Source organism: Aspergillus homomorphus (genome assembly GCF_003184865.1).
Source record: "Aspergillus homomorphus CBS 101889 unplaced genomic scaffold BO97scaffold_12, whole genome shotgun sequence".
Taxonomy (NCBI): domain Eukaryota; kingdom Fungi; phylum Ascomycota; class Eurotiomycetes; order Eurotiales; family Aspergillaceae; genus Aspergillus; species Aspergillus homomorphus.
This window is the reverse complement of record NW_020291898.1, coordinates 580120-597288: the sequence shown is the minus strand read 5'-3', so window position 1 is coordinate 597288 and position 17169 is coordinate 580120. Positions and strand designations below refer to the sequence as shown.

The 17169-nt window shown below is 53.5% G+C and overlaps 5 protein-coding genes across 5 annotated transcripts; 4 read left to right on the top strand and 1 right to left on the bottom strand.

Moving 5' to 3' along the window:
* Positions 1–1560: 1560 nt before the first annotated feature.
* Positions 1561–5058, top strand: BO97DRAFT_36344 (putative protein kinase Yak1). The gene is made up of 8 exons (XM_025692501.1): positions 1561–2461; positions 2523–2794; positions 2849–3048; positions 3114–3273; positions 3327–3586; positions 3645–3764; positions 3836–4194; positions 4248–5058. Exons 1-8 carry the CDS (start codon positions 1909–1911, stop codon positions 5009–5011), a joined length of 2688 nt encoding a protein of 895 aa, XP_025552858.1. The 5' UTR covers positions 1561–1908; the 3' UTR covers positions 5012–5058.
* A 930-nt stretch (positions 5059–5988) lies between these two features.
* nip1 (translation initiation factor eIF3 core subunit c) lies at positions 5989–9189 on the top strand. Its single transcript, XM_025693650.1, has 2 exons — positions 5989–6506; positions 6615–9189. The coding sequence occupies exons 1-2, from the start codon at positions 6167–6169 to the stop codon at positions 8879–8881; spliced, it is 2607 nt and encodes an 868-aa protein (XP_025552857.1). The 5' UTR covers positions 5989–6166; the 3' UTR covers positions 8882–9189.
* Positions 9190–9301: 112 nt separating this feature from the next.
* Positions 9302–10543, bottom strand: BO97DRAFT_469687 (ESCRT-II subunit protein SNF8). The gene is made up of 2 exons (XM_025699862.1): positions 9991–10543; positions 9302–9916 (listed from the first exon to the last, which is right to left on the bottom strand). Exons 1-2 carry the CDS (start codon positions 10464–10466, stop codon positions 9604–9606), a joined length of 789 nt encoding a protein of 262 aa, XP_025552856.1. The 5' UTR covers positions 10467–10543; the 3' UTR covers positions 9302–9603.
* An 805-nt stretch (positions 10544–11348) lies between these two features.
* On the top strand, positions 11349–12460 carry BO97DRAFT_423480 (60S ribosomal protein uL30; the record flags this gene model as incomplete). Its single annotated transcript, XM_025696876.1, has 4 exons — positions 11349–11398; positions 11470–11581; positions 11783–11949; positions 12001–12460. 4 exons carry the CDS (start codon positions 11349–11351, stop codon positions 12458–12460), a joined length of 789 nt encoding a protein of 262 aa, XP_025552855.1.
* Positions 12461–13706: 1246 nt separating this feature from the next.
* Positions 13707–17109, top strand: mfp (putative peroxisomal multifunctional beta-oxidation protein (MFP)). Its single transcript, XM_025693649.1, has 7 exons — positions 13707–14145; positions 14222–14449; positions 14515–14623; positions 14675–14764; positions 14817–15204; positions 15252–15660; positions 15712–17109. The coding sequence occupies exons 1-7, from the start codon at positions 13987–13989 to the stop codon at positions 17038–17040; spliced, it is 2712 nt and encodes a 903-aa protein (XP_025552854.1). The 5' UTR covers positions 13707–13986; the 3' UTR covers positions 17041–17109.
* Positions 17110–17169: the final 60 nt, after the last annotated feature.

Here is a 17169-nt window from a genome sequence, read left to right as displayed (position 1 = left end):
TTATTCCGCGTGCCAAAAAAGAAAATCGAGCACCCGACTATAGATAGATCAGCTGTCCTGCCATCCGATGAAATAGCTGCCAAGTCGGTGGGGGCGTGTGTGTGACGGCTGAGGGATTCAAGGCCTGCTGAGTAAGATCAGGTCAGCCACAGCAAAGCCACCAGCTTATTTCCGGCAGAAGTTGAAGGCTCAGTCCAGGTACTCGTCGACCGCCTTTCCTTTTAGAGCCCGCTGAGGGTCACCCATTTACTGTTAGTCATACCCTACGTAGCCTCCCACGTCACAGTGTGGGCGGGCTTTGGCCCGTGTGTTGCCTCACTAGACTATGGAGTATGCGAAGATGACATCCATGGTCCACTGGGTACATTGATGGTGGTGGTACTCAATGTCAACTCATGGGGGTTTGTGTGGCTTGAGAATACCTACCATGTCACGGTTCCCAGTGACTGGTATGGCGGTAACTGGGTCAGATCTAACAAGCAGCGCTCCAGTGCGATGATAAAAGATTTATCTAGTCAAGGGACGGACGCAGCGTCGAGTTCTCAATGTTGCCATGGCTGCCCAGTCACTAAAGGGTCCCTGTCTCTGCCATCAGGGCTCTTCCTAGCAACCCAAGTAACTAACGAACGCCATCCAAACGCTCAAGGGGGTGGATGCAAACTTCCCAATGGAGGCAGATCGTCGACGGGGGCTGGTCAAGAGGCAGGCCAAATAGATGGATAGGCATTATATAACAACGTTGTAACTCTAGAAACATCAATTCTACCTGGAACTCACTTGGTACGGAGTAGTGTCACTATCAATAGTTAAAACAGCTCAATGGCAACTCAATGTGAATAGAGCCACAATCATCCTCATTCTCTCTGAGCCCCACAGAAGCATAAGCTATAACTCTGTCATTCCACTGTGCCTTCTTGCATCTGCTCTGCCCCTTTGTGGTTCACTTCCATTTGCTGGCAGCCGACCAGATCCTCTTGACAGGGACTCCGAGCTCCCCGGTTGGAAAATCGTCATCATCCACCAGTCCATGGAAGAAGCGAAGTGAAGACGCTTTGAGTCGTGAGATCAGAAGATTTGAGTTGGGTTCTGTGGGTTACCCTTGGCCGGAAGCATCCAAGTGCGGAAGAGTAACTAGAGAGAGGGAGAAAAGAGTGCGCGAGCCTGAGGCCATCGTCGGGTTTCCCCCTCTGGACAGAGTGACAGCCAGACATAGGCTACAATACAGTGACTGAGTGACTGACTGAGTGGTACTCCAGTCAGTATCTCCACCTCCACCACCACCACCACCAATCTTCCCGAACTCCTCCTTCCCTACCCTACTCAACTCTTCTCTTCCTCACTCTCTCTTTTCTCTTCCCCTCCTCCGCACTCTCCTTCAGCTGGATTTCATTCCAGTCCCTTCACAGTCATCTTTCGACTGTGCGCATTTCTGCCTGGATTCCTGTCCTAACCGGGAACTTCCAGTCAGTCCCTTCTCCATCCAGTGCCCTCCAAACCCCAACCCCTTCGCGTGTCAGCTGCCGCATCGATACTGGTTGCTGCGTCGCACCCCCCGTCCGTCATTGTGTATTGCGACCGCCCAACTTCCGTACAGACACCTCTTTGCTCTTGATCCTTCTCACCAACCCAAACAACCTGTCATTCGGATCATGACCTTCAACACTGCCTAGAATTATTCCTCCCAATTCTTTCTGCTCCGCCTCGTTCGGTTTCCACCGTTATATACCTGGCTTGCTGGTGTGCCGCGTCGTCTCCGCCTGATTGCGCTACGTGCGTCGGCCGTCCCCGCCTGCTATCTAACGCCCGATCGTGGTGCATGTGCGCTGTCGACAGAGATAAATGATCATCTAATTCCCGATTTGATCTATCCTTGCTCCTGAAGTGGCGTCGCTATAAACGTGAAGAGTAATGGATTCTCAGTGGCAGCCTTACCAAGATCCCCTAATGGGTCATTCCGCGCAGTTCAACAACGGCCTGACGTCGAATTCACAACAGCACCTAGCTTCAAAATACGGCGGCCAGCCACAACATTCGCAGCCACCGGTCGGATACACCTACGAACCCTTCCAATCCCCTGCCGGCTCTGCGAAACCCCCCTCCACCGTCACAAACTCCAAGACCGTCTCGATGGCCTCGTCTCCAGCTGCGACGCCACGTAGTCGGGATTATGTCACCGATGCAGACACCACCATGGAGGACGCCGATCCCTATAACCGGGCTAAATACTCGACACGACCGACCCATCACAGCCGTCCGTCCTCACAGTACTTCTCGCATGAAGAGTCCTCGGCCGCTCGCAGATACTCCCCTGGGAATGTCTTGTCGTCTCCCATGTCCTATAATGCCAGTCCTGGGAAGCATAACTCGTACGCATTCCCGCCCGGCCCGAATCAGTCGCGACGGTCACCGACACGAGCTCCAAACTACGCTTCGCCTCCTCAATCATTCCAGTCGCCGCCGTGTAAGTAATATCTTCTCCCGTGGTAGCTTGACTTCATCATTACTGACCTCTTCTTCCCCAGCCGGTTCGCGACCGCCCAGACTCCCCCCTCTACAGCCCACTGATATGAGCCCGGACCAGTTCTATCCGCCCTCTGCGGGCTCTCAGCTCAGCGCAGCGTTTGCGCAAGATGGGCGGTCTCCTCGTGCCGCGTCTGTATCGGGTGGCAGTCATCTGCCCGGTCGAGGGCCAATTCCCAAATTCCAGAAGATCAAGTCGGTTCAGGAACTGCAACCGCGCCTGAATGCACAGCCTCCCTTTAGACGTGCCAACCCGGAAGGCGGTTTTATTAGCGTATGTACTCAAGCACCCTGGCCTTTGTCTGGAGCTTGTCTGACACTTTCATAGCCCCTCCAGGCGTTGACAACGCATCTACCGGCCACTTATCGGATATGCAACCCCGGGTTCAATTACGAGTCATCCAGAAATCCCAGGCGCGTCCTGACGAAGCCTAGTAAAGGCGTGAAGAATGACGGTTACGACAATGAGGACAGCGACTATATTCTGTATGTCAACGACATTCTGGGTAGTGAAGAAGCAGGTCACAAGTGAGTAGCATGCAACCGGATGCGGCCGCAGGCGCTCGAGCTTTCCCATTGACAAATTCCTTCAGGAATCGCTACCTTATTCTCGACGTACTGGGTCAAGGAACCTTTGGACAAGTCGTGAAGTGCCAGAATTTAAAAACAGGAGAGGTTGTCGCTGTTAAGGTCATTAAGAACAAGACAGCTTATTTTAACCAGAGCATGATGGAAGTCTCAGTCTTGGATCTGGTAGGCTTAGCTTGACTAGTTTATTTGGTACTCATGCTAACATGTGACCACAGCTTAATAGCAGGTACGATAAGAACGATGATCACCACTTGCTCCGATTGAAAGACACCTTCATCCACAGACAACATCTGTGTCTCGTGTTTGAATTGCTCAGTGTCAATCTATACGAGTTGATCAAGCAGAACCAGTTCCGGGGTCTCAGCACAACATTGGTGCGCGTTTTTGCCCAGCAATTGCTGAATGCGTTGAGTCTCCTCAACAAGGCTCATCTGATCCACTGCGATCTGAAACCGGAGAATATTTTGCTGAAGAAGTTAGTCAGCGCTTCATACCCATGCTAGTCCATGTGAGCTAACTTCCAGTCTCTACAGTCTAGAAAGCCCCATCATCAAAGTGATCGATTTCGGTTCAGCATGCGACGAACGGCAGACTGTCTACACCTACATCCAATCCAGATTCTACCGCTCCCCTGAGGTCCTCCTTGGCTTGCCGTACGTCCCACTGCAATCGTCTCCCGCTTAACCTTAACCCCTTATGGACGGCACGACTGACACTTCCCTAGCTACTCTTCTGCGATTGACATGTGGTCGCTTGGATGTATCGTTGTCGAACTGTTCCTTGGCCTTCCGCTGTTCCCTGGTTCCTCGGAATACAATCAAGTCTGTCGAATCGTCGAGATGCTAGGACTTCCCCCGACATGGATGCTCGAAATGGGCAAGCAATCGGGCGAGTTCTTCGAGAAGACCCAGGACGAATTTGGCAGGAAGACGTATCGCCTGAAGTCTCTGGAGCAGTATTCTCGTGAACATAACACCAAAGAACAACCAAGCAAGAAGTATTTCCAGGCTTCGACTCTAGAGGAAATTATTCGCAGCTATCCGATGCCCAGGAAGAATATGAAGCCAGCAGAGGTTGAAAGAGGTACGCTATCTGTTCCTGCACTCCCCCACACGCATGCACTGACATTTTACAAGAACTCAACAACCGGATAGCGTTTATCGACTTTGTTCGAGGGTTATTGACCATCAATCCGCTTGAACGCTGGTCACCACAGCAGGCCAAATTGCACCCGTTCATCACGCAACAGAAATTCACCGGGCCATTTGTCCCTCCGATGAATTTGAAGTATTCATCATTGAACAAGACGGTGGCTCCCGGCATTCAGCAGCAGCAACAAGCAGAGGCGGCCAGCAAACAGCGGGCGGCACAAGCAGCGCACGCCCAGAGCGCCGCACAGAATGCATACAACATGCAGTTGAATCAGTTTCATACTCCCACTCACGCCCAGCCGCCACCCCTCTATAATGGGATGTACGCTGGTCACCAGCAAGGTGCTCCCCCGCCGTATCCCAACCAGCCACCTGCCTACGGCCACCAAATGAACATCATGCCGGGCCAGATGCCACAACAGCAATATGCGCCATCGCAGACCCTCTACGCCCAAGCGACTACGAGGGCCGGCCGACAGCGTGCATCCACCATGGATCCCCAGGGTGGAGGCATCCCACCGACCATCCAGCGCGTTGCCAGTCACCTCGATCCCAACGCACCTATCAGGCTACAACCCAGTCCCGCTTACTACCCTCCCCCGCCGGATGGTTATGTTGATGCCAACTCTGCCAACCAACGGCGTCGGGGTAGCCGCACGGGTGGCACAAGGAACCGGGATTTCATTCGGACTCTCGAGGATGGGGTTTTAGGAGGTGAAGGCTTCATGGGCCAGAACCAGTGGCACTGAATGATGATACCGCAAGGCCGCTTGGTAGCGCCCGGAAGGTGCCTCAGCATCGCTGACTAGCATTCGATCGAGTAAGCATATGCATTATGTGCATCTACCACGGGACGAAGACAAGGCGCATAGCTGTCCCAGATGTACGCATCTCGCGGATCTTGCACGTACTCTTCTCAGTCTTTGCGCCACCAGGGATTGCCAAATTGGACTGCTGTCCCGCCAAACAGTACCACCGCGCGATCCTGCTGCAGATGCAGTCTGCTTCCTCTTGGTCAGAATAACACCACTCATTATCTTTTGGCCTGTTGCGTCCCATAAAAATGACGGAAGGATACTCGCGCGACACGCAGATCTCGTTATAATGACTAGCGCGAGTTCGGAGTCAGGCCTAAGCGCCTGCCAAAGGCGTATCGGTACTCTCCTTCCGATCATCGAGGGATTCAGTGTCTCAGATGCGTCCTAAATTTCCTGTCTTCTTTATCAATCCCCTGATCATGTATGTGGCGGGCATTCGGCATAGCCAGGAGTATTGGAAAGACCTTCAGTTTATGTTTCTTTTTATAGTACTGCTTTTTCGTTCGTTTTTCTGATTATGCTATGCACAATCTGCACGGGTATGCCTCTGTTATGCGCCGATGCGTCACATGTTTTTTTCTTCTGGATTTTTCCTTTGTTCCTTCATCTCCTTTGTTCTTCTGTGCAATTGAAGAGAAAACATGGCTGTAACTTGGATATTCGAATATGGCATGCGGTATATGAGGATAAGAAAGAATGCAAGAAAGCATATAGAAAGCTCAGAATCTCAGATATAAGTCATTTGACCGGACAGCATTGACAATCTCCGCAATATTGAAATTGAGATGGCGGAGTCTAGAAAGATGATGGGTTGTCTAATTACCCGATACGGTTAGGTGCGGCCTCGCTTAAATTTCGTGTGTGGCTCGCGCAGCCCAACCTCTGCGGCTCCCGCCGTACCCTCACAACTGAATTTGCTCCCTAAGCAAAAGAAACAGACCGACTGGCTCTGAGGGATCTACGCTTCCATCCCTGAACGACTGTGCGTCACCCCCGATTTTTCCGTGACGGCAACTCATCGACTCTCGCGACTTTTCTCGGTTTTCCAGCGGTCGAAAAGACAAATACCCCCACACACCCGCAAACATGTCGCGTTTCTTCTACGGTGGCGGTAGCGACAGCGAGTCCAGCTCTTCCGACGAGGAGGAGCTCTACAGCGATCGTGAGGAGGAGGAGCAGTCCGAGGAGGAATCCAGCGAGGAGGAGGAGGAGTCTGAGGAGGAGTCCTCGTCCGAGGATGAGGGTGCCGGCAAGACCGGTGCCAGTGCTTTCTTGAGGGATGCTTCTGACAGCGAGGAGAGCGAGGATGAGGAGAAGGTGACGGTCGTCAAGAGTGCCAAGGACAAGCGGTTGGAGGAACTCGAGGGCACCATCAAGTTGATTGAGAATGCTGAGAAGATCAATGACTGGGCGGTCATTTCGACAGGTGCGTTGGATATCGGGAGATCGTGGATGGATTTCCCGCAAAGGGTTGCCCACCCGGTCGGGTAGGCAGCTTAACGCTGGCTAGATGCTAACTTGAAATAATCTACAGAGTTCGACAAGCTCAACCGTCAGGTTGTCAAGATCACTCAGTCTGGCCCCGTTCCCCGCGTCTACGTCAAGGCCGTTGCCGACCTCGAGGATTTCGTCAACGAGACCGTCACGAAGCAGAAGTCGGCGAACAAGAAGATGAACGCCAGCAACTCCAAGGGTTTCAACGCCGTTAAGCAACGGATCAAGAAGAACAACAAGGACTACGCCGCCCAGATCGAGAAGTACCGCAGCAACAAGGACGGTTATTTGGCTGGTGCCGACGAGGACGCCCGCCCCGTCGTCAGCGCCCCTCGTCTCACCAAGGTCGAGCGCGTCGAGGCTCCTGTTGCCGTTGCTCCTGCCACTGCCGATGCCGATGATGGCTTTGCCACTGTCGGACGTGGTGGTAAGACCCTTCAGTACACCCCTGAGAGCATCCTCAAGCACCTCCGTGTCATCGTCGAGTCTCGCGGAAAGAAGAACACCGATCGTCTCGAGCAGATCCGCACCATGGAAAAGCTTTTGGAGGTTGCCCAGAATCCTTACCAGCGCATCCGTATCTACCTCACCCTCATCTCCACCCGCTTCGACCTCACCTCTTCTTCCTCCGGCAACTACATGGCCGTTGACCAGTGGAAGTTCGCCGAACAAGAGTTCGCTACTCTTCTGTCTGTTCTCGAGAACAACCGCGACTACGTCGTGACCGAGGGTGCCGAAGAGTGGGAGGATGACGAGAAGCAGCCCCAGCCTGCCGCCGGCGAGACCCTCCACATCCCCGGCAGCATCGTCTCTTACGTTGAGCGCTTGGATGACGAACTCACCCGCTCTCTTCAGAACATCGACCCCCACACCGCCGAATACATTGACCGCTTGGGTGACGAGAAGCAGCTGTACGCCAACCTGGTCCGCACCCAGACCTACGTTGAGGGACTCAGCACTGCCGAGAAGAGCGACCCCAGACAGGACAGCATCAACAGAGTCGTCATGCGGAGATTGGAGCACATCTACTTCAAGCCCTCCCAGGTCGTCACCATCCTGGAGGAGGCCACGTGGAAGGCTCTTCCCACCGAGTTGGACACTAAGATCACCCCTCGTGCTAACGCCGGTGATGTGACCGAACTCGTCCAGAGTCTCTGCAACTACCTCTTCAAGAACAGTGATGGTATTATCCGGGCCCGTGCGATGCTGTGCCAGATCTACTTCCTCGCCCTCCACGATCAGTACTACCGCTCTCGCGACCTGATGCTCATGTCCCACTTGACGGAGAACATCGCCAACTTCGACGTCAGCACCCAGATCCTCTTCAACCGCACCCTTGTCCAGATCGGTCTGTGTGCTTTCCGTGCCGGACTTATCTACGAGGCCCAGACTACTCTCTCTGAGGTCTGCGGCAGCGGCCGTCAGAAAGAGCTGCTGGCTCAGGGCATCATCCTCCAGCGCTTCTCCACTGTCTCCCCCGAACAGGAGCGTCTGGAACGCCAGCGTCAACTTCCCTTCCACATGCACATTAACCTGGAACTCCTTGAGTGCATCTATCTTACGTCGAGCATGTTCTTGGAAGTTCCGCTCATGGCTCAGACCTCTTCCTCTCCTGAGATGAAGCGCCGTGTCATCTCCAAGACCTTCCGCCGTATGCTCGACTACAACGAGCGACAGGTCTTCACCGGTCCCGCTGAGAATACCCGTGATGGTGTCATCATGAGTGCCAAGTTCCTTGCCGCCGGTGACTGGAAGAAGGCCGCTGAGATGCTCAACTCCATCAAGATCTGGGATCTGATGCCCCAGCCCGAGAAGGTCAAGGAGATGCTGTCCCAGCAGATCCAGGAGGAGGGTCTCCGCACATACCTCTTCACCTACGCTCCCTTCTACGACAGCTTGTCGATCGCCACCCTGGCCACCATGTTCGAGCTTCCTGGCAAGAAGATCCAAGCCATCATCAGCCGGATGATCTCCCACGAGGAATTGGCGGCGGCACTGGACCAGGTCAACGACGCCATCGTCTTCCGCAAGGGCGTCGAGCTGTCGCGTCTCCAGTCCCAGATCGTGACTCTGGCCGACAAGTCGATGAACCTCCTGGAGGCCAACGAAAAGACTCTCGAGCAGCGTACTCAAGGCATGGCCAACGCCTTCCAGCGCGATCAGGGCGCCGGCGCCCGTGGTGGCCGTGGTCCTCGAGGTGCTGGTCAAACCCGGGGCGGTCCCCGGTTGCCTGGTCAACAGGGCGGCCGCCGCCCCGGTGGCCAGCAGTTCAGCGGTGGTGCATTGGGCGGAGCAATCAAGGCATAAAAGAAATGTTTTGTTAATGGCAAATTGATTTTATTTTCATGGTTCTAATGCTCAAACTTTCTTCATTTTCTGGGATTTTCCTCCCCCTGCAGCTTAACGTACGATATTCCATGTGCTGTTTTTCTACCTCATCCTTTCTCGTCATGGCTATTTTACCTTTTTTGGCTGGGGCGACTGCTATCTTTGTCCTTTCTCTTCCTCACCTTTCGACCTCCACCCAGCACTTTCCTACCACTCTGCAGATGAATGTGACGTTTAGAATAGATGAGGGTAGTACAAAAACAAATCTAGGACATGAACAATTCAACGTGATGTGTGTTAAAAGACAAGAACTAAATCTGTTGGAACACCTTCTTGGGCTTATGCCGGCGCGGCTGATGTAGTGTATGTGGTTGTTGAACTCAGTCTGAGATATAAACAGCTCGGCGTGTCTTATCCTGCCCAGTCTACGCTCCGGGCCCGAGATATATACATATTGGCGGGCCTTGACGTGAAGTACCCTTTTTTTTCAGAATGAGCACACTTCCTAGTTATCCGGCCTGGTGATAGTGCCGAACCCGTGATATGGTTTCCTGGGCATGCACTTCGTGTTCGTGCAGCGCCACTGGACGTGACACCGTGGGTACTTGCCCGCAGGTTCTGTGTCAGATCATCAAAACCAGATGGAAACAGTGCGTGTCTATGATGAAGCCTCGTATCAGGTCGTGATTCACAGGCGGCTCTCAGCCGCTATCGTCTAAGAGGTTCTGTGGCGACCAATACTCATTCTCCTCTCCTTGTGCATCTAGCCAGACCAGACCATCTGCAAGGAGATCATCGACGACCGTTTGCGCCCGAGCCTCCTCCCACTTCAGATTGACCCGTAGCATGGAGATGCTCACGTATCCCAAGACCTGAATAACCTCCAGCACTGTTGACTGATCCGTATTGAGCTCCTTGGGAACCGAGCGGATATACTGTTTGCTTCCGACACGGATGATGGCGAGACCCGAGCCCAGCGGCTCAAGTGACTTGACAGCACGAAGGACATCGTCACTAGAGGTCAAAATTGAAGGTTCGATCAGTCCAGTGTACGATCAATGACAGGAGCAACGAATGGATCGCCCTACTCGGTCACCTCCAGTCCACTCCCAATGGCCTTGCCCTTGCCGACTCGTTTCCGACATTCCTCTACCCCGATCAAGCCCCCGTTCTCGCTCCGAGTTTCACGGCAGAGCTCCACAACCCGCACCGCAACCTCAAAGTAGAAGTCATTCATGTCCCCGCCCATGATCTGGGTCCAGAAGCTGGCATTCTCGCCTTGCCCTTTGCGGGAGTTTTTGCCCTTGACATTGCTACCGGCTAGAGGGTCCACTCCGATCGCGTTGCACATGCGAGCGAACTCTGCTCGGAAGGTCGGGTTGGATTTGATCTTCGAGCCATGCTCGATGGCGAAGGTGTGGAGCAGGGATTGGAAGACGGAGAGCTGAGTCTGTAGGGAAGCGAGATGCGCGGATCGAAGGGTGGCTCCGTGGTTGGCATAGGACTGGCTGGTTTGGTTGCGGTTGGCGAAGGCGCCAATGCCGACACCTCGACGGGTGGCCATGATGCGTGTACGGTATGGAAGGCCGGAGGACCGGGATCGTGATAACGTGGGGTTCTTCGAGCGTCGCTGATATGGTGTCATATGGCCCCGAGGCCCGAGGCCAAGCCCAAGGACCGCGGACTGAATCCTTATCGATACATGTCACGTGCTGGGTGGAGCCCGCAAGCGATAAGGGCTGCACTTGACCGAGTACGGTAGGGCTAGTAGAGGAGTGCGGCTAGCCTAGTACAGACTAGCGTTTTCTGACCCACCCACAACCCATTTTTCTTGAGGACGGCGGCTTTTTTTCTTTCTGTTCTTGATCTTCTTCCCAGTACGACAGCACTCGCCCAATCGCCCAACTCGCGAACTCATCGGACCGTCACAATGGCCTCCACTGCTACGTGAGAACCCTTTTGATTGATTCCCAGACGCCGTTCGCCATGAGCGTGTGAGGATTTCAGTTATAGTCGGCCCTTTCTCTCGCTGGAGATGCGGCGAACCGGAGACGGCTCGCTGAGCACCAGCTCGATCTTTCCCGCGCGATCTCGTCTTAACCCGCCTCGCCTTGGACTCAGAAATGATGACATTGGGAGAGTGGGATATGATGGAGGTCTGGGGCATTGAGGTTGAAAGCCACTCGCGCCTTCTCCTCGAAAACTATTGTTGGAAGCTATCGTCTTTCTTCTCGATCTCACTTGGCCTAGCGGTTGGTGAGTGGAGAGACGTCAAGCTTCAACATAGCTTCCTGAGCGTTATGCTTAGGGTCTTGTCGGATGAGGAAAGTTTATTTCACTTGACCTGACGGTACGGTCTGGATGCGAAAGGTATCGCTGAGAATGCATGCTGAGTAGTGTTCGCCGTAGTCGAACCAATGGAAACTATACTTCACCGATCAAAGTCATGTCGTCGAGTGCTTTCATCTATTGCCTTCAGTACGAGAATGTGGCCTTGTAGCTGCAGTTCTTACGCTCGGCGAAAGTCTACTTGCTTCATCGGACAGATAATTCTGACTCTGCTGCAGCACTGTCCCCACCCAGGACCAGGTCCTCGTTCCCGAGACCCTCCTCAAGAAGCGCAAGAGCCAGGAGCAGGCTCGCGCTGTTGCCCGTGAGGAGGCCCAGAAGAAGAAGGAGGTTAGTATTTATCATTTTTGTTTTCGGTTTTCCTTCCTTTGTGCATCTACGGTGATGACAACCTACCTACCACGCGATTAGACTACGGTCGATGCTATCGCTTTGTTAACCATCTTTCGGGGCTGATAATAATGATGCTTCTTTACATCTTGTTGCATGAGTCTTGGGGTCTGAATTTTCCCGCTAACTGATTCACTGCAGGCCAACAAGGAGAAGCGTGCCGTCATCTTCAAGCGCGCCGAGTCCTACGTCAAGGAGTACCGCGATGCTGAGCGCGAGAAGATCCGCCTGTCCCGCGTTTCCCGCCAGGAGGGTAACTTCTACGTTCCTGAGGAGCCCAAGCTTGTCTTCGTTGTCCGTATCAAGGGGTATGTATCTTCTGCTCTGTCTGGTCGGACTTGATAATAACGTGTCTGCAGTATCAACAAGATCTCTCCCCAGCCCCGTAAGATCTTGCAGCTCCTCCGTCTGCTCCAGATCAACAACGGTACCTTCATCCGCCTTACCAAGGCTACCCAGGAGATGTTGACCATCATCAACCCCTACATCGCCTACGGTTACCCCAACCTTAAGTCCGTCCGTGAGCTCATCTACAAGCGCGGTTACGGTAAGGTCAACAAGGAGCGTGTTCCCCTCACCGACAACCAGATCATCGAGGAGCACCTCGGCAAGTACGGCATCGTCTGTATGGAGGATTTGATCCACGAGATCTACACCGTTGGTCCCAACTTCAAGCAGGCCAACAACTTCCTCTGGCCCTTCAAGCTCTCCAACCCCACCGGTGGCTTCCACACCCGCAAGTTCAAGCACTTCATCGAGGGTGGTGACTACGGTAACCGTGAGGAGAACATCAACGCTCTCATCCGCCAGATGAACTAAGATGTCCCTCGCTGTTCGTACTGGGTTGTTTGGTCCGGGTTTGAAATATCCTCGTGGTCTCCATGGGCTTAGTTAGGGCATAAAAATTCAAAAGTTCAGACAACCCAACCTTCCTTGACTTGTAAGCTTGAACGTATTCTTTTGTAGCATAGCGCTCCTAGCTCTCAAAAGATGCGCAGAGAGCATCTTTATTATCCACTGCCTCTTGACTATTCGTCGAGGTGCTCTCGGGCAGTTCATTCTTCGTCCTTGGTCGGTAGTCAGTTCTGATCCACTGCTGGCTGGAGGAACCGTCGACAATTACCGTCATCTCCCCAGTATCTTGTCATCTCCTCAATCCCATCATTGCAGCTCCTCATCTACCTGAAAACGCCGAGTTACCATCGGTTGCACTCAGTCGTGGTTCCCGGAGTATATATCTGATATCCCAGCTCGCCATTAGTGCCATTAGTGCTATCTACCCCTTTGATCATCACCGCGCCATTTGTTGCACTCAACCACATAGTAATCTCTTGCTAACCACTAACGTCTACCAAACGAAGCGACCGTCCTCCGCGTTCCGATTGAGACACTCATGCAGCAGTATCAGGAGGTGTGGGCTTTTGTGTGCCTGGGTCCCAGACTACTTTGGATTCGAGGTCTATTACCCATCTTCTTCAGGGTTCTACAGTGTATGTATTGCTGGTTGCAAGCGCATATCGTGGTTCCCTGGGGCTTCTATATATCTTGGAGGTGTCCATTGGTGCCGAGGCAAATCGGCTACCATTGTCATCTCGACGAATTGATTTCTCCGTGAGACCCATATTTAGATGCTCGATAAGGTCGAGTGGTTTGAAGGGATAAAATATCTCCGACAACTGAGTGATAGCTGTCTACTTACTGAAATCACTCCGACTCTTGACAGGCACGTGTTGATGGATGAGGAGATCCCAAGGTAGGCAGTTCTGAGTCAGCAAACCTACCCGCTAGAGACTAGACGCATCGAGGGCGATGGAGTCGGAAAATGGCCGGTGGATGGAAGCGGGAATGATGAGAGTCAATCATCTTGGGATCTGCGCTGAAAGATTCAGTTGCCAGTCCAACTACTTCGAGGACGAATATAACTGCAATATATACCTCTCGATGGAAGTGCCCAAACCGAGTCGACCGAGTTGTACAGAGTCAGACATGCTCGATTATATCATGGACGGAGTGTCCGGCATGTGAAGGAAGCATCATCTGCCACCCCCAGATCAACCTCCGAGCTCCACCATCCAAGATACCGAGGTTCCCTTTCCAGCTCTTGCCGAACACTGCGACCGTCTCCAAACTTCCCAAACTCCCCAGATTCTTCATCTCTCTTCTTCCCCCGGTTTCTTCCTCCCCTCTTAAGCATCTTGTGACCCTCCATCTCTCAGCTTCTTTCTCCCCAATATCTCCCCATCTTTCTCCCCGCAAATAACCTCCCATCTCCTACCCTTCTTTATTTCTCCCCCCCTCCCCCTCCTCTTCACTCTCCCTCTCACACCTACACACAAGCACACAAAATGTCTGCGGAGCTGCGCTTCGACAACCAGACGGTCGTCATCACGGGAGCCGGTGGTGGCTTGGGCAAGGCCTATGCTTTGTTCTTCGCTTCAAGAGGTGCCAACGTCGTCGTCAACGACCTGGGCGGTTCCCACGCCGGTGAGGGCAAGTCTTCCAAGGTGAGTGGTACAACGTCACATGCTACCCGGCTCTCATTTGCGGGAGGGGCCCAAAATCTAATGCAATGCGAATTAGGCTGCCGATGTGGTCGTCGAAGAGATCCGAGCTGCTGGCGGCAAGGCTGTAGCAAACTACGACAGCGTCGAGAACGGTGAAGCCATCATCGACACTGCCCTCAAGAACTTCGGCCGCGTCGATGTCCTCCTCAACAACGCCGGTATCCTTCGCGATGTGAGCTTCAAGAACATGAAGGATCAGGACTGGGATCTCATCAACAGAGTTCACACGTATGGTGCATACAAGGTAGGATGGGATTCTCTGGGACATTTCACAGGAAATCAAAGAGGCTAATCTTTCGTTCTCGACAGTGCGCGAAAGCCGCTTGGCCTCATTTCCGCAAGCAAAAGTACGGTCGTATTATCAACACTGCTTCCTCTGCCGGTCTTTTCGGTAGCTTTGGACAGGCGAACTACTCTGGTTGGTCTCGGTTGCATATGTTGTAAAGGGTCTCGAGCTAACTAGTATCAGCTGCCAAACTTGGCCAGGTTGGCTTTACCGAGACGCTGGCTAAGGAGGGTGCTAAGTACAACATCATTGCCAATGTGATTGCTCCTATCGGTACGTTGCCTCCATCGTGGGTTTTTGCTATCCACGGCTAACTGTGGAATAGCTGCTAGCCGCATGACGGCTACCGTCATGCCCCCTGATGTTTTGGAGAATCTCAAGCCCGACTGGGTTGTTCCCTTGGTTGCTGCTCTGGTTCACTCTTCTAACACGACTGAGTCGGGGGGCATCTTTGAGGTCGGTGGTGGTCACGTAGCTAAGCTGCGCTGGGAGCGTGCCAAGGGTGCACTGTTGAAGACTGATGCTTCTCTGACCCCTGGAGCCATTGCCAGAAAATGGAACGATGTCAACGACTTCTCGCAGCCGAGCTATCCCACTGGCCCGGCCGATTTCATGTCTTTGCTGGAGGATGGCATGAAGCTGCCTAGTGCTCAGCCAGGGCAGGAACCTGACTTCAAGGGCAAGGTTGCACTTGTTACTGGTGGTGGAAACGGGTAAGTAGTCCGACAAAGAGTATCGCTTCATAAGCTGAGTGTTATAGATTGGGTCGTGCCTACTGTTTGCTCTTCGCCAAGTACGGCGCTTCTGTCGTTGTCAACGACCTTGTCGACCCCGAGCCTGTTGTCCAGGAGATCAAGAAGATGGGCGGAAAGGCTGTTGGAAACAAGGCTTCCTGCGAAGATGGCGAGAACGTCGTCAAGTCGGCCATTGACGCCTTTGGCAGAATTGATATCCTGGTCAACAACGCCGGTATCCTGCGCGACAAGGCTTTCACCAACATGACCGATGACTTGTGGAACCCTGTCCTCAATGTTCACCTGCGTGGTACCTACAAGGTGACTAAGGCTGCCTGGCCCTACATGTTGAAGCAGAAATACGGCCGCATCGTCAACACTGCCAGCACCAGCGGTATTTACGGAAACTTCGGACAGGCCAACTACGCCGCGGCGGTAAGATCATCTCACCTTTATGCCAAGTTCACCCCTTCTGATAGTCACTAGAAACTCGGTATCCTCGGTTTCTCTCGCACTCTTGCCCTTGAGGGTGCCAAGTACAACATCAAGGTCAACACTATTGCCCCTAACGCTGGTACCAACATGACCCGCACCATCATGCCGGAGGAGATGGTTCAGGCATTCAAGCCTGACTATGTTGCTCCCTTGGTGGCTCTTCTCTCCTCCGACATTATGCCAGAGCCCAGCACCAAGGGCCTGTACGAATGCGGTAGTGGCTGGTTCTCCCGCACTCGCTGGCAGCGCACCGGCGGCCACGGCTTCCCAGTGGATGTCAAGCTCACTCCCGAGGAAGTCGTCAAGCACTGGAAGCAGATCACCAACTTTGAGGATGGTCGTGCTGATCACCCTGAAGATGGCCAGGCCGGTGCCGAGAAGATCATGGCCAACATGGCCAACCGCAGCGGCAAGGATAAGGAAAGTGGCAACAACAAGATTCTGCAGGCGATCGAGAAGGCCAAGCAGGCTACAACGGATGGCACTCCCTTCGACTTCGTTGATCGCGACATCATCCTCTACAACTTGAGCGTTGGTGCCAAGCGCACCGATCTGCCTCTGGTGTACGAGAACAACGAACACTTCCAGGCGCTTCCCACCTACGGTGTGATCCCCTGGTTCAACTCCGCCAACCCTTGGAACATGGACGACATCGTGGCCAACTTCTCGCCCATGATGTTGCTGCACGGCGAGCAGTACATGGAAGTCCGCAAGTTCCCCATCCCTACGGAGGCCAAGACCTTGACCTACCCTAAGCTCATCGACGTGGTGGACAAGGGCAACGCTGCCCTGGTTGTCTCTGGATACACCACCAAGGACGCCAAGACCGGTGAGGACTTGTTCTACAACGAGTCGACTGTGTTTATCCGTGGTAGTGGCGGCTTCGGCGGCTCCCCCAAACCCACCGCCCCTCGTCCCAAGGCCGCAACCGCCGCCTACAAGCCTCCTCAGCGTAAGCCCGATGCGGTCGTTGAGGAGAAGACCTCCGAGGACCAGGCCGCTTTGTACCGTCTCAATGGCGACCGCAACCCTCTCCACATCGACCCCGAGTTCAGCAAGGTCGGTGGCTTCAAGACCCCCATCTTGCACGGTCTGTGCTCGCTCGGAGTTTCGGGTAAGCATGTCTTCAGCACATTCGGTCCTTTCAAGAACCTCAAGGTCCGCTTCTCGGGCGTGGTGCTGCCCGGTCAGACCTTGAAGACGGAGATGTGGAAGGAGGGCAACACCGTCCTCTTCCAGACGACCGTGGTGGACACCGGCAAGCCGGCCATTACGGGAGCTGGCGCTGAGCTGTTGGAAGGTGCTAAGGCTAAATTGTAGGAGTAAGGGCAGTCTAACTTTTCCTTTTTCTTCAGAATGTGTATATAAATGTTAATGATTTGATCTTGCACTTAAGCATGTGTTGTCTTGTATATGAAGTACATGTAAGTAATGTCAACGACAGAAGCC

Excerpts from the sequence above, each read along its gene's own strand:
- BO97DRAFT_36344 (XM_025692501.1), top strand. The coding sequence starts at position 1,909 with ATGGATTCTCAGTGGCAGCCTTACCAAGATCCCCTAATGGGTCATTCC. Across the intron at positions 3,587-3,644 it reads GAGAATATTTTGCTGAAGAA|TCTAGAAAGCCCCATCATCA; the intron begins GTTAGTCAGCGC and ends CAGTCTCTACAG. Across the intron at positions 4,195-4,247 it reads GCCAGCAGAGGTTGAAAGAG|AACTCAACAACCGGATAGCG; the intron begins GTACGCTATCTG and ends ACATTTTACAAG.
- nip1 (XM_025693650.1), top strand. The coding sequence starts at position 6,167 with ATGTCGCGTTTCTTCTACGGTGGCGGTAGCGACAGCGAGTCCAGCTCT. Across the intron at positions 6,507-6,614 it reads CTGGGCGGTCATTTCGACAG|AGTTCGACAAGCTCAACCGT; the intron begins GTGCGTTGGATA and ends AATAATCTACAG.
- BO97DRAFT_469687 (XM_025699862.1), bottom strand. The coding sequence starts at position 10,466 with ATGGCCACCCGTCGAGGTGTCGGCATTGGCGCCTTCGCCAACCGCAAC. Across the intron at positions 9,917-9,990 it reads AGTGGACTGGAGGTGACCGA|TGACGATGTCCTTCGTGCTG; the intron begins GTAGGGCGATCC and ends TTTGACCTCTAG.
- mfp (XM_025693649.1), top strand. The coding sequence starts at position 13,987 with ATGTCTGCGGAGCTGCGCTTCGACAACCAGACGGTCGTCATCACGGGA. Across the intron at positions 14,146-14,221 it reads GTGAGGGCAAGTCTTCCAAG|GCTGCCGATGTGGTCGTCGA; the intron begins GTGAGTGGTACA and ends AATGCGAATTAG. Across the intron at positions 15,661-15,711 it reads AGGCCAACTACGCCGCGGCG|AAACTCGGTATCCTCGGTTT; the intron begins GTAAGATCATCT and ends GATAGTCACTAG.